Source organism: Schistocerca piceifrons, chromosome 2 (genome assembly GCF_021461385.2).
Source record: "Schistocerca piceifrons isolate TAMUIC-IGC-003096 chromosome 2, iqSchPice1.1, whole genome shotgun sequence".
NCBI classification, from domain to species: Eukaryota; Metazoa; Arthropoda; class Insecta; order Orthoptera; family Acrididae; genus Schistocerca; species Schistocerca piceifrons.
In genome coordinates, this window is record NC_060139.1 from 381,742,893 (window position 1) to 381,761,109 (window position 18,217).

General features: G+C 37.6%; 1 protein-coding gene across 1 annotated transcript in view; it reads right to left on the minus strand.

Annotated features, from left to right (window-relative positions):
- LOC124775075 (ATP-binding cassette sub-family C member 4-like) overlaps positions 1 to 18,217 on the minus strand; it is a 305,650-nt gene that overhangs the window by 18,500 nt on the left and 268,933 nt on the right. The window contains exons 20-22 of the mRNA XM_047249879.1: positions 11,686 to 11,813; positions 11,347 to 11,592; positions 9,612 to 9,781 (exon numbers count right to left, since the gene is read on the minus strand). Of these exons, the coding sequence (XP_047105835.1) occupies positions 9,612 to 9,781; positions 11,347 to 11,592; positions 11,686 to 11,813 (544 nt within the window). The remainder of the gene's footprint in view (positions 1 to 9,611; positions 9,782 to 11,346; positions 11,593 to 11,685; positions 11,814 to 18,217) is intronic.

Genomic DNA, 18,217 nt, shown 5'->3' on the forward strand with positions numbered 1-18,217 from the left:
AACATAAAATTACATTCTAGTGATTTATTTATTAAATGTTAATTAATACTGGAGAAATTTCATTGATTTGACACTGGATTAAAGGCATCAGAAAAAAGATCCATAATGCAAGATACAGCAGCACATGTGCAGTGACCAGTTTTCGTCCAAAGCACTGGGCAAGTTCATTTGTTTGTTCAGAAGGGGAGGCTGGCATTGCTTGCCTCCTTTCAGCTGACTGACAATGTGCTATGATGACAGAATTGAGGTGCATGCCCTGTAATCTTTCTCAATGATTTTACAGAAACTATTTGGAAAAAAGTTACATGTTTGCATAACTTACAGCTTTATGTATGAGGTTCAAGGTGAAGTGTTCATCATTTTATTAATGATCATAGGTGTGATCTTTGCATTCGAATAAGACAGAGTGTGAAATTTGAAAAAGTTTGCAATGAGAAATAGGGATCACTGTGATTTTGCAATTCGGGCATATTACATTATATGCTACTGCATATGAAAGTTATTTAACATATTGAATTTTTCTTTAGACTTGGGTAGAGGTCACTGTCTGTCACCAGCTTAAAAAAAATTACCTTCTGTTGCACACACATTTGTGAACATGTATGTCAGCAATATAAAGCAATTTCTACAACATTCCTCAGAATATTTCATAAATTAATTGTGATATTAAAACAAGATCTTGACAAATGATAGCACACAATGAGGAGGGTATTTTGCCATATGATTATTATGCAAAACTTCATTATCTACCATATTATTCCACTAACTACAGACTTTCTTGACAAAAGAATGTAACTTTTAAGGGCTATCGAAAACTGGTGAAAGAAAAAACGCTGTGGATTTTGGAACAACATCAGAGAAGACTTTACACATTTATTTTTGAACAGAGGATGTTCATTCTCAGTAGCTATTGACCTTGCTGATGCTCAGTTCCTTACTTAATAAACTTAATAAGCCACCATTTCAGAATTCTCTTGTGACCGCATCTGTACAACATGTTAGTAAGGTAACACTGTGTAAGCTATGTTGTGTTTTGGCAAAAGAAGCAAATTTTAAGATGCCAACAAGTAAAGTGTAGGTTTCACTGAAATTTGCCAGTCATGATGCTGCTCTGTAAGTTTCAAATGGTTAACAAGTCAGTTGAAAATAAATAACTGCTTTTGTTGCATTTTCAGTGGATTTCTTTCTAGATATTAACCAAAGCAGAGATGACAGTAGATCTTTTTGGATGGTCGCCATGCTAGTGTGGGCATGGGAAGGCTTCACTTAATATTTACAAAAAATATAAGTGCAGATTTTACTTTAGAATGGCATTTCCCCTCCAGTGTTTGGCATTTCCCCTACAGCATGCTGACTGCCTGCTCGCAACCCCCACCACTATCACTCTCTCCACACTAGCCCTGCTGACTGTGCATCTACCAGCCACATTATTCTGTGTACACTATACAGCTGTTGTATTGGGTGATAATTGAAGTGCAGCTACTCTGTGGGCTGTAATTATCATACAACAGTAAAACTTGGCAGATATGCTAATGTATTAATGCAGAACTGATTGGCACTGCAAAACTTTAGTCCCAATTTTGGCTATCAGATCCAAATCTGGCACTGCACATCATATGATTGACAGCCCCAGTACTAATCACTCATGTCCCATTGTAGTCTATTATATATGGAAACTTTTCTATATGTTGTTCTTGCATTCACAGCACCAGATTTCCATCTGGTGGCCAAAATTGGAATTAATTTTTTCTAGTACAAACTGGTTCTGCATTAATGCATTAGAACATCTACCAAGTTTCACTTCCATATGACAAATATGACCCACAGTGGACCACTATAAGTAGCTGCATTTTAATTCTAACCAACTGGTACTATAACCACCAATGAAAAGACTTTTAACATCAACATAATAGCAATAGTGGTAGTGGTTGTAGTAGTAGTAGTAACAATAATAATAATAATAATAATAATAACACTGCCAATATATATGACAAGGGAGCATATAATTACCAGCCAATGAAGCATAAACAGCTAACAGAAGACTGACAGTGACATAAACTTAAAGATACAGTTGTATCTCCAGGTTTCACAACTGTTACTTTTCCATTTTCTATGCCTTACATCTTTTCCAATCTACAACTTCAAAAGTATTTTTTTCTCCTATCAGAATCTTTGTATTTTTTACTTCCGGGTTCTCAACTTTTACATAATGTGACTGACTGAGTCACACTGTGACTGATTCTATCATTGTTGACCACCATCCTAGCTACAACTATTGTGCCAGTTGACCAGTAAACACCACTCTCATGTCATTCATAGCATCAGTATTAAGTTTTTTACTTTAATTCTTAATTGTGATAATAATTTTTATTAATATTTTGAATAATTATCATTCTCTTAATAATATAATAATAATAATATGATGATGATGTCAAATTAATATGCAGAAACTACAGAAGTCTGCGGTAAATAGTTTTGAAGTGTGGGGAAAAACTGCACAAATAAAGAGAAATATGAACACAGAGAACAGACAGCTAAAGTCTTTAATAACTTTGTGTAGTCTTCATCCAGCTCATTTTTAATAATAATAATTAAATTCACCCCACTGATGCAGAAAAAATCTCACCCCAAAAAGAGGAGTACCTATGAGTCTTACAAACTGGTAGGAATATGAAGAACAAACTAGAAATATAAAATTAAGAACAGTGGTTGAAAAACTGTGGTTCACAGGCCACATGCTACCCAAATCAAGTAATGGTTCACAGGCCATATGATGCCCAAACCAAGTATCTGTGCGGCTCATGGTTCTCAGCCATATTTTATAATAATATGCATCTCACAACTAACAGCAAAATCCAAAGATGTAACTAATGAGTTGACTTCTGAAGAGTGTAGTTTTTCTGCTCAGTAACTAACAAAGATACTTACAGAGACACTAATACTGTAAGATGCACTTAATTTTAACTGACATAGGTGAATTCACCCAAAAGCTAGCTAGACCTAATGTTGGCTGGTTAACTCAGGGGCAGAGCAACAAATACCAGGTAGCATTGGCACTGCAGGATTAGAGGATGTCAGAGACAAAAAGTTTTACTGATGGTCTTCGAGCACTGACTACTCACAGGTGTGCGCAACTGATCTGCTGCTATGGTTGTAAATTTCAAGTGGAATAACATGGATTCATAAACGTGCATGATAGACATGGTCATCTTCAAATGGAGTATATCTTTGTAACAAGGAATATGAAACTAAATTAGGGCTATTGTAATATAATGCAATGAGTAGAGGAAAATGACATTCAAAACATTTAGAAAACATTTGTCATTGTGGCTCATATTGCTTAATGAATTTAAATGTCATTATAACTACTGTTATTAATCAATTAATTATTCAGTCTTACAGACAACAGAACAACACTTCATCAAACAATTACAGTGTTGTAACTTTGGGGTCATCAAGCTTAGCAGCAGTCTGAAACAAAGAACAGTCAACACAATGTGTTTCAAATGGTGCTGACTTTTAATGATCAGTATTTGGGGGTCAACAGCCAACTTATCTCAGACTTACCATAACTAGTCTATTAGGGGCTCCTAACATACTAATTTATGTATATTGCAGTTAATTATAACACCTGTACATATGAAACCTGAGGTGCCTGCCCACAAAGGCAGTATTGGTTCTCAAGGAAAAAAAGTTTGGTGACCACTGATCTAGAGGAAATAATTCATGAACTGAAACAAACAGCTGAACTAGCAGCCCTAAAAAACCCAAGGGGAAAAAAAAAACTGATGGTGGAATGATGAATGTAATAAAAGCAACCTGGCCAAGATGTCAAAGTTGAAAAACAGAAGAATCACACTTGAAGCTCACTAAACAAAGAAAGATAACCCAACAAGTAATGAGGTTTAAATTCCAGTACCAAAAAGACATATTTTAATGACAGGAACAAACAGTGAGAAAAACCCACATGATTGCTACAAAACATTCAGCAGACAACCTCAAAGGTATGATCCTCCAATACTAACACTAAAAGATAAAAACTGTAAGAGTTTACAACAACAGAGCAAATATAGAACTTTAGCAGGAACATTTAACAAACTACTACACTATCCAAATGCCCCTGAACTAGTTCAGACAAACACAACATTCTACTAGCTGTCAATGCGGACTTGCTTCTTGACAAAAGTTATCTTGTACAGTTATTACTATGAGAAATTTTTTATGTACCTTTGTGGACTTAAAAGAGTAAGTTGCTTTTGTTCAAATTGTGGTATAACTTTCTTGTTGTTTATGCCAGCTAAGCTCGATAATGATCACAGACTGAAACTAGTAGCAAACTATGCAAAATAAATGACAGCTGAAGGTTTTGCCATGAATTTTAATCACTTTAACAAACAGAATAACGCTGACTAAAACACCACTGGAAAATATAAACCCACCAAAAATCTCTGAAGCCTACAAAGTTTTGAGAGAGCTCAGAAACTACAAAGTATGTTGAGAAGATTAAACGTTTGTGTAACTCAGGAAGCATGCAGAAGAACCAGCGAAGATATCATTACACCACTCATGGTGAAAATCTGGATCAAGAAATACCATACTGGACTACAACTACAATACAACCATTACACAAAAAAGGAGGGAAACAAATCCATATAACTACAGAGGGATTCCTCTTGGACTGCACATGGATATCTTAGGTGTTGCAAAACAACTCAAATCACTTAAGAAAGGCAAGTCTTCCGGTCCAGTGGTATACCAATCAGGTTCCTTTCAGAGTATGCAGACACAACAGAGCCTTTCTTAGCAATCATATACAATTGCTCACTTGACAAAAGGTCTGTTCCTAAAGACTGGAAAGTAGCACAGGTCACACCAATATTCAAGAAAGGAAATAGGAGTAACCCACTGAATTTCAGACCCGTATCACTGACCTCAATTTTCAGTAGGATTTTGGAGCATATACTGTACTCGAACATTATGAATCACCTTGAAGAAAATGACTTATTGATACATAACCAACAAACATTCAGAAAATATCATTCTTGTGCAACACACCTAGCTCTTTATTCCCATGAAGTAATGAGTGCTGTCGACAAGGGATCTCAAGATCGATTCCATATTTCTAGATTTCCAGAAGGCTTTTGACACCATTCCTCACAAGTGACTATTAATCAAATTGCATGCATATGGAGTATCATCTCTGTTGTGTGACTGGATTCATGATTTCCTCTCAGAGAGGTCACAGTTCATAGTGATAGACGGCAAATCATCAAGTAGAACAGAAGTGATATCTGGCATTCTGCAAGGTAGTGTAATAGGCCCTCTGCTGTTCCTGATTTACATAAATGATCTGGGTGATAATCTGAGCAGCCCCCTTAGATCTTTTTCAGATGATGCTGTAATTTACCATCTAGCAAAATCATCAGATGATCAGTTCCAATTACAAAATGATCTAGAGACAATTTCTGTATGGTGCGAAAAGTGGCAATTGGCACTAAACAAAGAAAAGTGCAAGGTCACCCACATAAGTACTAAAAGAAATCCTATAAATTTTGGGTATACAATAAATTGCACAAATCTAAGTGCTGTCAATTTGACTAAATGCCTAGGAATTACAATTACGAGCAACTTAAATTGGAAAGACCACATAGATAATATTGTGGGGAAGGCAAAACAAAGACTGCGCTTTGTTGGCAGAACACTTAGAAGATGCGACAAACCCACTAAAGGGACAGCCTACATTACACTTGTCCATCCTCTCCTGGAGTATTGCTGCGCTGTATGGGATCCTCAACTGGTAGGATTGACGGGGGACAAAGTGCAAAGAAGGACAGCTCATTTCTTGTTATAGGAGTGAGAGTGCCACTGATATGATATGCGAGTTGGGGTGGCAGTCACTGAAACAAAGGCAGTTTTCTTTGCAGTGAGATCTATTTACGAAATTTCAATCATCAACTCTCTCTTCCAAATGCGAAAATATTTTGTTGACATCCACCGACATAGGGAGAAATGATCATCACAATAAAATAAGAGAAATCAGAGCTCAAACGGAAAGATTTAGGTGTTCCTTTTTCCCACACACCATTCAATGAACCCTCCGCCAGGCACTAAAGTGTGAATTGCAGAATAACCATGTAGATGTAAAAAGTCTTGTCAAGAATTTTGTACAGTCGCTGTAAATATCAACTTGAACAGGAACTAGGAGACTACCAAGGAGGGTATAGACCATGGAGATGATTTTCAGAACATATTATCACTTTAAAATTTATAAAGGATGTCTACAAAAGACGACAAAAACAAGAAATCATAACCTTTGTAGGTTTCAAAAATCTTACGATTGTATCCACAGATCTTCAGTGTTGGACATACAAAGGAACTTCAGACTTTATCCCAAATTAATAAAAATGATAAACTTAATGCTCACAAACACCAGGTTGATTGTCCAACACCACTACGCTTCAACTGTACTCTGGCATACCTGATGACAGAATGGTACAATGAAAATCTCAATAAAATACAAATTGGGATTAAGCAAGATGAAATAACTTCAAATTGCTTAGGATTTACAGATGAATTAGCACTAATAGCTAACAGTATACAAGAAGCCAGGAATCCAATAATAAGCCTACAAAATTTAAAACAAAAATAGAATGCCAGATATAATTAAAAATGACTGAGATGAATAAACTACGTAACAGTAAGCATCACAAAAAAAGATGAAACAGTTTAAATATCTAGCAGAAATTATAACATAGAACTTGAATGTGTAGGGGTAATTAAACTACATAAAAGAAAACGCTTGTGTGGATTTTATACCAGAAATAATCAGTTTTATTATACTGCACAAACACAATACAAACGTACATTAATGCGGGAAACGAAACACTGTCGTTTTCCCCACAGAACTTCATTCGCAAAGAGAGTGTTTCATTGTCCTGTCGACTATCAACTTGTCACTCCCACAAATGAAAAACCTGCTTGACAAGAAAGAACTAATAGAATGATAAAGGCTCAAAAAGCTAACATGATCTACATGCAATGGAAAATGTCTTTCAATAAAAACAATATCAAAACACTACAAGATGGTGGTACACTCAGAGGTCATATATGCAAGTGAAACTCTTTGTAGAGTCACTCAGAAAAACAGAATCAAAAAAATCATAAAAGAAGAGAAAAAAATCTAGAATCTGTACAAATAAAAAATATCAAAAAGAAGGGCAATGTACGATAGTGCCAACTGAAGTGATGTACTGTAATCTTGGACCTATTACAGACACTGTGCATAAGAAGAGGATTTCTTTTTTGGATGCATCATGAAGACACCAGAAACAAGATTAACAAGAGGAATTATAGAGAAACTCTGGAATTTGAAACATCAAGTAGTGTAGATTGAGGAAACCAGAGAGTATATGGAGCAACTAGAGATAAGTCTTGATGATCAGGAAAACAAACATAAAATCTCAAGAAATAGAAAAACAAGAAAATAAGACAAAAAAAAGAAAAAAACACAGTGAAAAGTTTATTTACAGATGAGGAAAGCTGGAAAAGATCGGAATGAATGAAAAGATATTGGCCAATTCGGAAGGAATGAAACATGGACTGGCCAAACAAGATGCCCATCAAATGAGTAACTAAAGTTGTCCAATGAGACCAAAAAAGTATATAAATAGTAAGAACTAGGTAAAGGGAGATTCCATTTAACACATGTATACTCACTGATAAAGTATGGTGTCAAGAGTAAATCAAGAAGGGGCAGAAAGATCCAAGCTACATCATTGCTAGCCTGTTTTATAGTAGGAGCCAGGAAGCTGCTAATCCTTCTCAATTTAGTGTGCATTCATTTTTCAACCTCCAGTTCTGTTCCAGACAGCAAGAGCTTACTTTCAATAACTTCTGTATTAAAATGTTCTGGTGACTTACAGGTACCACGGAAGCACTCATCTGGAATACTACATCTTTTGAAAATCAATGCAAATGGAGAGCATAATGTTCTAAAGTTGGTAGCCCCTCTAGTGTTTTAATTTTTTAACAGAAAATCTGTATTGTGATCCTACATGTATTAAAGTGCATCCTGGAGCCAGTCTCAAATAATTATTTCTATATATCACAAGCATCACTCTGGGAGCTGCATTATTTGCACACAGTATACAGCCTTACTGAAACCTTCAACCCCCCTTTCCTTTTTCCTTATTCATATTACCAATTTTAATAAAAAGTTATAAAAGCTTCTCAGTAGTGGAACGTACATTCTGGTTGAAAATAGATTGAACACTGCATCAAGAGTGGATCTAGAAGATAAATTCTCACACCATGGAGGAGTGTTCACTTAAAGGAATATTTGTGATAGTTATGGTTTCATATCAGCAGACACACTGCTACAGAAAGATTGTGACTAGATAGTTCACAATATGCAGTGAGTAGATTCTACTTCACAAGTAGAATTGTGGAAGGAATATAATGTATATTTTGTTGCCATGATCTCTTCTCAGACGCAAAACCCTTTCCAGTCAAGAAGTTCATAAGATATCACATATTGTCATTGCAGATTTGTGATCAAGTGCACCGCCATGAGGTAAAACTGTTTTTTCTTATGTACACCAGCCCTCTACTATGCCATTTTTTGTTCATTTGGTCCACAAGAAATGAATGTTATTTGTTAGTTACCACTGAAGGCTTTATAAGGTAACTGTATCTGACAGATGTCATTGACTCTGCATATTTTTTGGTACAGGGCTAGTGGTTTCCATTCACTGCTTTGACTGTTGTTCTAGTATGAAGTGGCAGATCCATATCTCATCCACAGTAATAAATTTGCACAATTTTGAAAATAGACCTAACATTATTGAGAAATGTCCATTATAATTATCCAGGTAGTTATGCCATGGTCGGTTGATGAATTCTGTGTCAATTCCCAATGTTTCGTCCCCGTCTGTGGAGGACATCTTCAAGGGGGTCTGTAGCTCAATGGAAGGTCCAACACCCCCACTAGCTTGCTACTGGGTGTGTTGGACCTTCCATTTAGCTACAGACCTCCTTGAAGATGTCCTCTGCAGACGGGGACAAAATGTTGGGAATTGACACAGAATTCATCAACCAACCACGGCATAACAACCCGGATAATTATAATGGACATGATATTTCCAGCTGTGAAAGTCTACATTTTAGTATTACTGAGAAATTCATGTTCACATTTGCTTTTGGTCCACATTCAACAAATTTACCATCCATCCTGCACCAAGTTTTCTTGCAGATAATTTTTCATATACAGTGTAACATTCTTTCAACTGATATAATGTAGATCATCAGTGTGGAATGTAAGTATTCATGATGAGTTTCACTTCAAAGAAAAAGAACTGTATAACAGTGCAGCATTTAGTTTTATCCATTTAAGTGAAATGCATAAATTACACCTACTTTAAACGATGCATGACCCTCATTTTACATTGCTGAACAACATGAAAAAGAAAAAGGGAAAAAAAAACAAAATTTAATTGATTTAATTGCCATCTCCTTGCCATCTCCTTACGACACTCAGAATGTTTGTTTTATGTTTGTGTGTATTGTAACTGAGTTGTTATTTTATGTCAGAATGGCATGTAATATGTACTCACAAATTATCAACATTTGCTGTGGCTTCATCCAGCATCAACACACGACTATCTCGTAATATTGCACGTGCCAGGCACACCAACTGACGTTGACCCACACTATAGTTGCTTCCCTGGTCCATCACAAGTGAGTCCAAACCAAGACTGTCATTTAGCATCTCTCGAAGCTCTACCTATATTATTGTATGATTAATGAATAAAATATCCATTCCGTCAATATTCTTACAAATTTCATTTAACTTGTTATCATGTAAAATAAATAATATATTGTCCAGTCACATTACTGTGGACCATCTGTCAAAAGCCTGAATAACCACCTTTTGCAGAACAGACTGCTGCAAGATGTGGAGGAAGAGAGCCAATGAGGTTTTGGAAGATATTGACATGGATGTAGAGCCTTGCCAACTCCAGTGCTGTGGCCAGCTGCATTAGGTTTCTCAGTTAAGGATCCATGCCACAAACAGACCAATCGAGGTGGTCCACCAGATTTTCAATTGAGTTAAAAGCCTGGAAGTTTGCTGGCCAAGGGAGTGATAAACTCATTCTGATGCTCTTTCAAACCTTGCACATACACTGTGAACTGTGTGACACAGTGCATTGTCCTGCTGATAGGTTCCACTTTGCTGAGGAAAAATGAACTGCATATAGATGTGGACATGATTCCCAAGGATAGATGCATACTAAACACATTCCCAGATCATAATGCTCCCTTGTCCATTCCTGACCCCTTCCTTTCAGATGCCACAAACAGACCAATCGAGGTGGTCCACCAGATTTTCAATTGAGTTAAAAGCCTGGAAGTTTGCTGGCCAAGGGAGTGATAAACTCATTCTGATGCTCCTTCAAACCTTGCACATACACTGTGAACTGTGTGACACAGTGCATTGTCCTGCTGATAGGTTCCACTTTGCTGAGGAAAAATGAACTGCATATAGATGTGGACATGATTCCCAAGGATAGATGCATACTAAACACATTCCCCAGATCATAATGCTCCCTTGTCCATTCCTGACCCCTTCCTTCAGATGTTTCACACCATACACAACAGTGGCCATCTGTCTGATGGAGCATAAAGCATGATTCATCTGGAAAGACCATCTATTCCCACACACTGGACATCCAATTGTGGTGCTAGTGTGCAAATTCCAGCTTTCGTCACTGATGAAAAGCAGTCAGCATTGGTGCAGGAACCAGGTGTCTGCTGCAGAGATACATACCAAGCAACATTTGCTAAATGGCCTTCTTTCATTTAGGTGATCAGCAGCTCAACATTTGCACATTTATTTACCTATTTGCATCTCCGTAACTGTCATTCACTCCTGTCGTCTACGGCCTGTGGTGCGTAACAGCTGCCATAACTCTGTTTTTGGATAGTGCCACTTTGAGATGCAAGATATACTTTAAATGCTTCCACCCTTGGCATCTGTTTTACATATTTTTTATTTGCCCACATCTCCACCCCCTCCCCGTCCACCCCCCCCCCCCCCCTCCTCACTCGTGGACATGCTTTATATACCATTCATGGGATTTGATATTGCATGTTTATGTCAAAATAGGTGGTGGTCACATTAATGTCACTGGACTGTATATGAAGAAATTTGGTGTTTTATTGCTATTTTATAAGCAAAATAAGAGAAAAAACACAATTTACTGCACTAATCCAAGTTAGTTCAATATATTATATTGTGACAAATATTAATATGTGAAAGTAATCAAAATATGATGACTGATACAGTACCTCATCAAGAGCTCTCCACAACACATCATCAGAGAATTCATCAAAAGGATCAAGATTAAAACGTAACGTTCCAGCAAACAATACTGGATCTTGTGGTATAATAGACATGTGTGATCTTAGATCTTTCAGCCCAACATGTGCAGTGTCTAATCCATCAATGATTAGTTCACCTTCTACAGTGGCTAGCCTGAACAATGCAGAAATCAGAGATGATTTTCCTGCACCTGTTCGACCTACTATTCCTACCTGATCGGTAAAAAGGAATAAAAGGGTTAGTAAAATGATGATATAATACAGATGTAAGCTTGTCTTTTCTTTGTGAATGTATTATTTTGTTACCTTCTCGCCTGCTTTAATATGAAGATTAAGATCAATAAGAACTGGATTAGATTGCGGTCCATAACGCAAATACACATGTCGAAATTCTATTTCACCTTTAGCTGGCCAAGTATTTGGCGGTTTTTTGTCTGCAAAAAAAGGCAGTTCTATATATATTTAGAATTCATAGGACTCTAATTACAAAATTAACAAGAGCATAGTTACAAAAAAATATTACTTTAATAATGGGTAAACACTGATGGTGAGTCCCCAGAGACTCAGTTTTGGAGACGGTAAATAGCAAAACTAATGCAAAATGTTAGCATTCATTTGTAGTTACCAAAATTATTGTTATCTGAAGCAATCTTTAAACACCAGATAGATGAGATATGACTAAGATTGTTATGAATATCAATAGAAAATAAAATTTATTGTAACCAATCACATTTATTAATGTTCCCACTATGCATTTTGGAGGGTTATACCTCCTTCATTAGTTGGATTTATGTAAATTAATCAGGTATGCATATTTTTACATACATCTTTTGGGTAGCCTGTGCCACTGTCTTTCAGTGCTTTCCCAGTCATATCTACAGCTCATACACTTTCTCTGTAGAACCGATGATGAATTCTAGAGCCTCTACAAGTTTTTAGCTGCACAAATGTTCCATTATGAGACAGCAGCTGTTGATATAATGGTCATGTGCATGCTATTAATTGTAGTATGAATTATTCTGCTGAAATACAATCATTAATGTCTCAGGCTGTGGACGCTGCACGCACATGAATAACATGATCAAGATTTGTAACAGTTAATGTTTCTAGACCACTCAAATATCCTTCCAGCTGTGTTCCAGTTTTAATACACAACCCCGCCCACCAAGTGTGTGAGTGCATGTCCCCCCCCCCCCCCCCAAACACACACACACACACAAAGCAAAAATGTGTCTGGGAGGGAGGTAGGCAGGGAGGGGTAGAGGATAGTATGGAAGGAGTAAGTCAGCAGGAAAGGAGGAAAACATCATGTGCAAGGAAGAGGTTGGAAAGATTTGGAAAGTGGAGGAGGGTGAGAGAGAGGGCTTCCAGTAGTTGTGATGAAATGGGGATTCATAAGTTCTGCTGTAAACAGTCATAAGCAAGAGAGAGAAAAAGAGTACAATGCTGGCACAGAGGATCATGAGGTGGACAGTGACTAGTGAGGTCAGAGACTGAGAGCGTGGAGGTGGGAAGTGGATGGTTGAGGATGCTGATTGGTATAAGTCTAGACTAGGGAATGGAGTGGGATAACCTAAATTGTATTTGTGTTGCAGCAGGCAATGGTGTTGTAAATTAATTGTTCAATGATAGGGTGGCAAAGTCTACAGAGAGTGACAGTTTGGAAGTGATAATTCATACAGCAATAAGAGATGAAAATTACAAATTAATGAGATTAAATAGTCTTCTGCCACCTTATCTGGAAGTGAGTGGCTGCCTTTCTTGATTTTTGTGTATTTAGACAACTCAGTATCATTTTACAGCATGGGTGATTGTACCTCATACCAAATGAACAGCAGGGGTATACTGATATGGACAATGCTAGATACTGCTGATATTCTCTGCTGCTATTAACTGTGGGCATACACAAGAGCACAAAACTTGTCAAGGTTATGTACCAATTTCTACAATTTTGGTTGGACAAAGAATGAAGAATTGGATGATGGTAACTTGTTAAATACTGTCCTTCCATGGTAAATAAAAATGAATTGCAGACTTGGACTGAAAGAATTAAACTTTAGGTTTTTACAATAATGTATAAAACAATACGTTTGTGAAGACTTCACAAAATTCTACTACTCAGCCAATAACATTTCTGTACAGGTTTGAAACTTTTCTCATTAATTTCAAACATATAAATTTCAAAATTTTCAGATGGTCCCTACATGATACTACAGTTTTTGCATCTATGAGCTTAGAAAAATCAAGTTCAAAGATTGGCTAACCTTAATGGCAAGAAACAGTAATCATTTCACAGCAAAGAGGAAGAAGTAATAATTTGTGAGAATGCATGAAAACTTGCCATGGATACTGGTACAAAGTGTCACAAACAAAAGAGCTAAAGCAATATAATGAGTTTCAACTAGCAATGACTTTTTCAGCAAATTAAGAAAATATTTTAAAATACCAAAGGACTGATATTCAACACAATTTACTGACAATTTAGATAGAGTATTTCCATAAGAGGGTGCAAAAATTTATCAGAGTGTAGACGATGCCCCCCTGAATAATTTGAGGTAGGGAACCTGGGGTCAGAGAAGGCAGCTTAAGGAGTTAATAGGAATGAAATCACATTGCTGAGTACTTTTTTATTCGCATTAGTCACATTTAACTGCAATTACCATCAGTGACACAATGAATGTATCATTTGTACTGCATCTTACAAAATATGCTGAAACTGACAGTCATCAACCTCAGTGCAAGCATGACATCAGTGCACAAGATTCTGACACACCCTAACAAATATCCCTGGTGTGTTTAAAATCACATCATAGGCAGCTACTTTTGAATCACATCACAGGCAGCTACAATTCTGGCAACTAATTCCATCTCCATATCCACTGGGGTACCACACACAAGTGACTTTAGATATTCCCGTAGGAAATAATCAAGGAGATCCAGGTCAGGATGCTTCACAGGCCATGGAATAGGACCTTCCCTTCCAATCTAGCGACCAGGAAATACAGCACTGAGATGGTTGCAGAGATCCACACTGAAGTGAGGTGGTGCACCATCATGTTGTGTCCGCATCCTCTCGTAAGCAGCCAAGGGCACACTATCCAACAATTTAGGTAGAACTCTTTGCATGAATGTCAAGTACAAGTGGCCATTCAGGTAGCCAGGTAGAAGATGTGGCTCAATGAGATTGTTGCCTACAATGGGCAGCCCAGATATGCCCAGCAAAACATACCTGAGGGTGTTACTCTACTACAGCATGAGGGTTTTCCTCATCCCACCCATGGCTATTCCTGGTGTTCAAAATACCATCGTGATCAAATGGGACCTCATCAGTAAATGGCACAATTTAAAAGATATCTGGTTGATCAGTCCATTGTTGGGGCAATCCTTGGTGCAAAGTCTGTCACAAGCATTGTATGGAATCTTTGTGGGTGACTGCGTGTAAATGTTGTTTGTGGAGTACTTGCCATATGCTAGTATGTGCAGCACCCATTTCACACACAATATGATGAGTACTTGTAGTGCAGTCCACTGCAATATGTTCCGGGAACCCTCTTCGGTGCGTGAATGGTAGTCATGTTGTCAGGTTCTTTGTTTCTTCTTTCCAATGAACCAGTCTCCCAAATTCGTCACTTGAGAGAAATAAACACTCATCATGATGGACAATGCCTGTTAGGAAAGCATTCCCTGTACAGACTTTCAGCAGCAAGAGCATTGCAACTTACTTTCCTGTACATAAAGTGCATGTCAATGCGTTCTGTGATACTCTGCCAGTACTGCTCCACTGTATTGCATTGTACATCTCTGAGTAACACTGAGTAATGAGGGGTCTGTCATTGATTCATGGGATAGTGTAAATATGATACAGCAGAGCCACCTCATGGACAAGTAATGTAAACAAAACCTGTATCATATCTTCCTAGTAATCAAGCTCGTCCTCTCTGTTTCCTTGCAGGAAATAAAAAAATGTACATGTAAATAAACAGCACAGTATGTGTTAACTTGTATGCATGTTAGATGTAAATAAACCAGAAAATATCTACATCTACATCCATACTCCGCAAGCCACCTGATGGTGTGTGATGGAGGGTACCTTGAGTACCTCTATCGGTTCTCCCTTCTATTCCAGTCTCGTATTGTTTGTGGAAAGAAAGATTGTCAGTATGCCTCTGTGTTGTCTCTAATCTCTCTGATTTTATCCTCATGGTACCTTCATGAGAAATAGACGTAGGAGGGAGCAATATACTGCTTGACTCCTCGGTGAAGGTATGTTCTCGGAACTTCAACAAAAGCCCGTACCGAGCTACTGAGCGTCTCTCCTGCAAAGTCTTCCACTGGAGTTTATCTATCATCTCCATAATGCTTTCGCGATTACTAAATGATCCTGTAACAAAGTGCACTGCTCTCCGTTGGATCTTCTCTATCTCTTCTATCAACCCTATCTGGTACGGATCCCACACTGATGAGCAATATTCAAGCAATGGGCGAATAAGTGTACTGTAACCTACTTCTTTGTTTTTGGATTGCATTTCCTTAGGATTCTTCCAATGAATCTCAGTCTGGCATCTGCTTTACCGACGATCAACTTTATATGATCATTCCATTTTAAATCACTCCTAATGCCTACTCCCAGATAATTTATGGAATTAACTGCTTCCAGTTGCTGACTTGCTATATTGTAGCTAAATGATAAGGGATCTTTCTTTCTATGTATTTGTAGGACATTACACTTGTCTACATTGAGATTCAATTGCCCCCGCTGCAGATCCTCCTGCATTTCAGTACAATTTTCCATTGTTACAACCTCTCGATATACCACAGCGTCATCCGCAAAAAGCCTCAGTGAACTTCTGATGTTATCTACAAGGTCATTTATGTATATTGTGAATAGCAACAGTTCTACGACACTCCCCTGCGGCACACCTGAAATCACTCTTACTTCGGAAGACTTCTCTCCATTGAGAATGCATGCTGCATTCGCAATGTGCATTCAAAACGTCAATGTTCATGTGTCCTGCAGTTCACATGTCGATGCGCAATTTGCTGCATTCTTCATCGACCCACGAGCTGAGTGATCCACCATCCTGGGTGCTAGACAAAGCGGTAGACATGTTTACTTCCATATCTCTTTAAGCTGGCTTCACTGACCCCAGGTTCCCTGTTCAGTGGAGCATTCTCTATGTCATGTTACATTTTTGCACACTCTTCTGTAAACACCCTGTACAGTGTTGTAGGTTTACAGGAGCAGTTGAGGAAACTTACAGTGTCACATCTAAAAGCAGTCATATTCATTACAGATAGATTACAGTTTCAGGTAGGACAATGGTAGGGTAAGAAACACACTGTACTCTCATCGAGGGAATTATCATCACATTTGCTTCATTTTATTTAAAGGGTGAGGAAGGGAGGCCGGAGAGGGGGGGGGGATTGGGCGGGGGGAGGGAAGAGGGGGGGCATTGGGGGGGGGGGGAGATCGCCAGATGGATATTTCAAACCTGTTTCTCCTTAACACCAGTCCAGTGTCTTGACCATTGTGCTATCTTGCTTTACAGGAGCAATGTAAAACAGCCACAATCCTTCAGCAGTCAAGAAATAAAAGAGAAAATAGAACAGAAATGTCAAAATTAAAGCCATGAAGGTAGCTCAAGAAACTCATTAAAGCAGATAGCTTTTATGATATAAAATAAATGTGTCTCAGATTATTTTCAACAGATCTTATTAACTCTTTCTATTATTAGTTGCCCTCACATTACTTGTTATGAAACCTCTCATGTTGAGTTGGCCATTCTTCTCATTCTTTCTGTCATCTTCTTATTTACTGCCCTTTTGATTACCATTTGTACTCAATTATATCTACTGTTCTTCCTGGGTGTATTTATTCCTTAATTGTGTATGCACGAATGTGTGTGCGTATGTTGTCTAATTCAGAAGAAGGCCTTTTGATTGAAATCTTACTCGTTTAGCAGTCTTTTTGTTGTGCCTCTCTGTGACTCAGCATCTCCATTATATGGTGAATGGCAATCTATTCTTTTCATAATATTGTTGTTATTCCATCCTGGATTTTCCATTGTTTGATATTTCATCACTTCTTAATTCTATGCTACACTGGTCTGTTGTTCTCCATGGAACCTTTTCAATGACCAAGCATTACTAACTTCTTAAAGCTTTGAGCTTCACTGATTGTCCAAAATGTCATTTTCACTTTCTCCAGTCTAGCTGCTCTAGTAGAATGCATAAACTTCATTTAGACTTTTTTGTGAACAAATGAATTAAATTGTGATATAATACAAAATTCTGAGGGAGAAAGCAAGAGACAGAAACAAAAGGCTATATCTGAGTTATAATTCATTTAATCTTGGATTACATAGTAAGCATTGAAGTTTAGTGACAAGTAAGCACTTTTTACTGGGCACTGTACCTCAAATAAGAACATCAGCCGTCTGTGAACACTTCTCTGTCACTTGAAGGAAGGAAGACACAGTAAGGTTTAATGTCCTATTGATGACAAAGTCTGTGGAGGGAAGCACAAGATTGTACTGGTGAAGGAAACTGGCCACATCCTTTTGCTGTAACTATACCAGCGTGTATCATGGAAAATCAAAATCTAGGTGGCTGGTTGGGGATTTTGACTGCCTTCCTCCCAAATGAGACCCCATTATCTTAACCACTATACCAGCTCTTTCAGCTTCTTTCAAGTGCACCAGACATGCACACTTCACAGACTGATATGAAGTTGGAACTTTTGACATGCAGTTTTCACTTTATATATATAAGTAACAGATAAAGAGTGTTCTGCTTAGGTTGTGTGTCATAAATCACTGAGAAAATATAAAGAACAGTT